We start from the raw sequence: 6000 nt of genomic DNA, 5'->3' as shown, positions 1-6000 counted from the left end.
GAATAAATGTGGTTCTTCAATGCACACCTGAACAAGAAGAAAACTTTTTAAAATTCTGGCATAAATATATTAAAGCTGACCAAAATAAAAAAAAATCAGGGCAAACTACATCACTTCCTCATACAAAAAAATGTACAAAACATTAGCCTCTAACTAGATAAACATAATACTTGTCTTCAAAGTCTGATATCAAGTAACTGTGTCTTGAAGTATCGAATTGGAGGGTGATTAAAAAAAAAAAACAGCTTGTGACACGTCAGCCGTTTCAGGTAACTTCGGTCATGGAGGCAGTGTGGTTCTGCAAACATAAGCAGATACGATTTTAGTTGACTCATGCACCCACACTCACTTCCCTCAATATCCCCTTGATTCCTGTCTCTAGTTCACAGTCTGTTCCTGCTCCCTGACGTGTGGTTCCAAGGCCCCTCAACTTGTTACCTTTTCTATTAAACCTTCTCTGATTTTTTTTTTCTATCAAAATAAACTCATCTGTCTTGTATTATACTTAACTGTATTCTATGAAACATTTGAAGATCTCAAAGTAATGTCAGCTGCATCCCACATTTTTTTTTAAAGTGCTTTAATTTTGAACATTTCTAATCTTTGAAAAATTTCCCTATGATGTATTCTGAGCCATGAATTTTCAGAGCAGTGAGTTTAATATTTTGAAATGCATAGTGGTTTTGGTTTAAGGTATCTTTGAATTTCTGGAGAATGTCATCTGTGTGATCTATTGAATAGATTTTTTTTACACAAATTTATTTAAATTATGAAAATATAACACTGAATGCTTTTAAAGTTTCTTGCTTTGCTTTATAGTCTTACATGTAGTTTGTTTTAAATGTTTGTGTTTTGAGGATTATATATTGCCTTGCTGCTGCTAAGTCGCTTAAGTTGTGTCCGACTCTGTGCGACCCGATAGATGGCAGTCTACCGGGCTCCCCCATCCCTGGGATTCTCTAGGCAAGAATAATTTCCTTCTCCAATGCATGAAAGTGAAAAGTCAAAGTGAATTCAGTCAGTCGTGTCCGACTCTTAGCGACCCCATGGACTGCAGCCTACCAGGCTCCTCCATCCATGGGATTTTCCAGGCAAGAGTACTGGAGTGGGGTGCTACCTTATTAACTTTTTACTATATTTTATTTGCTTATTACTGAAAAAAGTGTTAAAATCTATGATTGCAGTTTTATCCACTTTTCCTTGTAGTTCTGTTAATTTTTGTTTATGTGGTTTGTGCATGATAACCCTTATCTCTTGTTTTATATAACATATATAATCCCACCTTTTTTCAGGCTTAAGGCTTTCTTTTTTGTATGAACTTAAAATTCCAAGTTTATGGTATTGATAATACCTTAAGAAACGGTGGCTTTAGAGCTAATTGATTATTATAGGTTTCCAGATTCCTGTTTGGTTCTAGGACACTAGAGAGTCATATTCTTGAGAGGGCAAATGTGAATTTTAGAAACTGAGTATTCCATATTTCTCAAGGTACTTTTATCTACCATATTTGTGAAAACTGAGGCTTTTGCATTTCTTGCTCTAATATGAAAAACACATGCTTTTGCTTTTATAGTATGCTTCCTTAAAAAAAAAACTTCCATCAATAGTTTGGTCATTTATATGTTTTTAAGATTTCATTTAAGAGTGAATGGTAAACATAAAGTAGCTCAACAGCCTAAGATAACTAACTTGGTTACTTTATACAGATTTCTTTAACTCTCCAAGTCTTTTTTTTCCCCTATTTATGATATGAAGTCTGTAAGCATTAGAATTCCTGTGGGATGACTTTCTTACATGGCTTTTCACCCCAGAATGGCTGAATCAGAATCTCCTGGAATAAGGTCATAGGCATGTGGGTCCTGGGATAGAGTGGATCCTTCTGTTGTTAAAGAAACATGTATCTCCTCTCCCCCCTGTACACATCAGGAGACACAAGAGACTTCATCCCACACAGTGAGTTAACACACTGGCTTCACTCTCATTTCTTTGTTAATATAAACCGTGTTCAACAAGAACGCATTTGCTCAACACTAAGCTTGATTGCGCAGGTGCAGATGGGTATGAGGCTGCAGGGCGAGGAAAGCTCGGAGCAGGTCTCCAGGATACAGCTCTGTGGGGTCACAAAATAACACTTTGGAAACTTGACCATCTTTGTTTCATTTGGATTCTACAGTTTTTTACTTTCTGGTTTCTCTTTAGTCCTGGGGAAAAATTTTAGAGAACGTACTGTCTCAGTCACAGAAGGCCAAGTATTTAAATTTGAGCTGATCATTTAGAGGGGAAGAGAGAAGCAGCCTGGGGCAGCCTGCAGCCCTGGGGCTCTGTGTGGCAAAGGAGAAAGTATGTCTCAGGGGGACGAAAGGGAGGATGAGGGGTTCCCTCCCCAGCGAGACAGTCTTCTGCTTGAGGTGCTCCGAACGGCGGGGTGGATTTCTCAAGTGAGAATGCGTGCTCTAAAGACAGGTTCCTATCTTCTCTCATATCCCCATAGTCCTCCTCCTGGGAAGACAGCTCTGTCCCCCAAATGACAAAGGAGCAGCAGTTTCTGGTAGAAGCCATGGCTGCTGCTATTGCACAGGAGGCTTTCGCCCACAGGGGAGAACACAGGGCATATTTGTTTTGCTCAGTGTAAACTCTGCCAGTGCTGTGCAGCTCAGCCCCCTGCACTGGCCGCTACAGCGTGTTTCCATGTTCAGTGCTGAGAGCTGTAGATTTCAAAATGGAGTTTTCCTTAAACCTCAGGCTGTGGTGTAGAGAGCAAGCAGGGCCTTTAGAATTAGATGGGCCTGTGTCTTAATCTTTCCTGAGTGACCTTCAGCGTATTACTTAAACTCTCTGTGCCTTACTTCATCTGTAAAATAGAAGAATAAGGCCAACTGCAGGATTATGGTAAAGATTGAATGTGATAGCTTGCACCGTATGCTCATTTCCTTTTCTTGACCCACGAATAAAGGGTATGTCCTTCTAACCACCCATGTGGAAAGCAGATGCTTGGATATTGCACGAATGGCGTGGAAGGCATCACTTAAGAGGCAGTACTTTCCATCCAGCTTCCTGTAGCTTCATTGTGACCAGCCTGCAGAAGTCCTGTTCATCATTACTCATAAACTGTTTACCATGGAAGTTCAGATATAGACTGTAGTCCAGTTGTGGGTTCTTGGTTTTGGCTAAAGGGCCGAGTTCATATTTTGACTCTGGCTTGCATCTGTCTATTCATCTGACACTTATTTCATGCCTAGAGAATGCCAGGAAATATAGAGAGTAAGAAGGACATGGTTCATAGGGTTTGTATCTTTAATCTCTCAGTTCCTGGGGGAGGCAGATATGAGGGCAGTCCTGACATGAACTGTGAGCAGCAAATACACGTCAGGCCCTGAGGGTCCTTCGGCTGAAGGCTGGTATTCACAAAAGTCCTCAAACTGTGTGCAGACAAGGTGATATACATGGAAATAAAGATACGTGGACAGATTCCAAAAGTTCAGTTAGTGCCTGTAGTGAATAATGATACATATATTTAAAGAATTTTAAAAATCTGTATTGTGGATTGGTCGGTTGTGTGGTCATGCCCTATTCTTTGCAACCCCATAGACTGTAGCCCCCCAGGTTTCTCTGTGCATGGGATTCTCCAGGCAAGAATATTGGAGTGGGTTGCCATTTCCTTCTCCAGGGGATCTTCCTGACCCAGGAATTCAACTCATGTCTCTTACTTCTTCATTGGCAGGCAGACTCTTTACCACCATACCACCTGGAAGCCCCTTTCCTGCTAATATTGGGTTTTGAAACACTTTTTGGTACTTCATTTTTCAATGCAAGCAGAATCCCCCAAAACATGGACTGGGTGTCTCTTAGTCAACCACTACTGGTCCTGAGGGAGGAGAGAGAAGTCTAGAGAAGGCTTCAGACGGAAGGTTACACTTGAGCAGTGCTGAGGTGGAAGGAAGGTGCTGTTAGACCAGGACATTCAGGGCAAGGTCAACAGCATCTGTAAGGACAGACTACATGTTTGTGGAACTTGGCAAACATTTCAGTTTGCTTTTTAAATTCACCTTTGTCACTAGTTGCTTCTTCTCGAAGACAGAGGGAACCAATCTGACTTTGAGATCTTCCCTGGTGACTCAGACAGTAAAGTATCTGCCTACAGTGTGGGTAGGCCCGGGTTCAATCCCTGTGTTGGGAAGATCCCCTGGAGAAGGCAATGGCAACCCACTCCAGTACTCTTGCCTGGAAAATCCCATGGGTGGAGGAGACTGGCAGGCTACAGTCCATGGGGTTGCAAAGAGTTGGACACAACTGAGCGACTTCCCTACTCTGACTTCACTGGGTTTAAGAACATAGTTAGAAGGAAAACTAGGGTTTTTCATTATAGGTTTCATTATTTAGCTAACTTGTCATTCAACCTGCATTAACTGGCTGTATATAAATAAACCAGTGATAACATTTTCAACATGTTACTTCTAATTAGACCAAGGCAAAATTTTCACCTTAATATAGGTGAAGGGAAAACAAAACACTTGGCAATGGGTTTAATGGAGACTCCTACATATTTTTTTCCCAAGTGGAAATAGATTTTTCCTGGTTCATTAATAAAATTGGACTTCATTAAATGTGAAAAGAAATAGGATAGTTTCTCAGATGTCTGATAGTTAATAATCTTTAGTGAAATATTTTATACTGCATTGATAGGAAATATCTGATAAGTCCAGTGGGAAGAGATTTGCTTTCCTCTTGTACTCAATAAAGATGATTTAGAAGGAGATGCCAAATACAATAAGACTTCAAGGTAACCAGACTATTACAGAAAATAAACATTTTAGCAAGACTCAGCTACATGAAAACAAAATCCCTGTTTTATTATTAGTTATCCCTGCTCTGTCTGCTCAAAGAATTATTCACCCCAACTCTCCCACTTGCTTGCTATGTGTCTTGGGTAAGTAATTTAATATTGCTATCTTCATATTCTTCTCTCCCTGTGAAGTGGGAATTACACTACCAATTCAGTAAATTTTTGTTCAAAAAAATATATTTGTAAAGCACTTAGCAATTGTCTCAGGCAAAAGTCAGGCTTTGTACCATGTATCAGGGCTCATTTTGGCTAGCATCTCTCTTTGTCTTTCCCTGCCTTATAATAAATTTTTTCTTCATTTGTGTTCACAAAACACTTTGCCATATTATGATTATTCACTTATATACAGGTCTTCCCAGGTGGCAGAGTGGTAAAGAATCTACCTGCCAATGAAGTAGATGCCAGTTTTATCCCAGGGTCGGGAAGATCCCTTGGGGTAGGAAATGGCAACCCACTTCAGTATTCTTGCCTGGAGAATTCTATGGACAGAGGAGCTTGACGGGCTACAGTCCATGGGTCACAAAGAGTTGGGCACAAGTGAGCATGCATGCATTTATATACACCTTTCCTGATCATCTCTAAGTTCCTTGAGTATAAAGACTGTGTGGCTAGTTGTCATCTTTATCTCTGGCATGAAGCAAGGTCCTAAGGTAAACCAGGTCCTAATGTAAACAGTAAGAACTGTTGCATTGAATTTTTGATGGTCATCAAAAGAGATCTAAAAGGATATTTAGTTACCTTTTTTAATGTGCTTCCAGTTTACATCTATCACCGAATATAACAAAGCATTTCTTTCCAAGTGTTGTCCTACATACTAAATCGAATTGCCCTTCCACAAGAGTTGGTCTAAATTTCACAAATGTGTTATTACATTGAAGGTCAAGATATCCTGAAGCAGCTGGGGTTTAAGTTAGACATTACTAAGAATGTCCTGAGGATTCATGATGCCCGCTCCCTGAAAGGAATATGGGACCAATTGAGGGAAGCTGTGAAGTTCTTGAGGGCCTTTATGTCAGATTTTTATTGCATTTTTTTTAGGGTCTTTATTGAATTTGTTAAATATTGTTTCTGTTTTATGTTTTGGTATTTTTGGCCATGAGGCACGTGGGATCTTAGTTCCCTGAGTAGGGATTGAACCCACACCTTCTGCATTGGAG

The 6000-nt window shown here is 40.1% G+C and overlaps 1 protein-coding gene across 1 annotated transcript in view; it reads right to left on the bottom strand.

The window, feature by feature from the left end:
• Nucleotides 1–265: 265 nt before the first annotated feature.
• PLPPR1 (phospholipid phosphatase related 1) overlaps nucleotides 266–6000 on the bottom strand; it is a 139026-nt gene continuing 133291 nt past the window's right edge. Inside the window, exon 7 of the mRNA XM_068974536.1 lies at nucleotides 266–298. Coding sequence (XP_068830637.1) covers nucleotides 266–298 — 33 coding nt within the window. The remainder of the gene's footprint in view (nucleotides 299–6000) is intronic.

Source organism: Capricornis sumatraensis, chromosome 6 (genome assembly GCF_032405125.1).
Source record: "Capricornis sumatraensis isolate serow.1 chromosome 6, serow.2, whole genome shotgun sequence".
NCBI lineage: Eukaryota > Metazoa > Chordata > Mammalia > Artiodactyla > Bovidae > Capricornis > Capricornis sumatraensis.
Note: the sequence above shows the minus strand (reverse complement) of the source record. Positions and strands in the feature narration are given on the sequence as shown.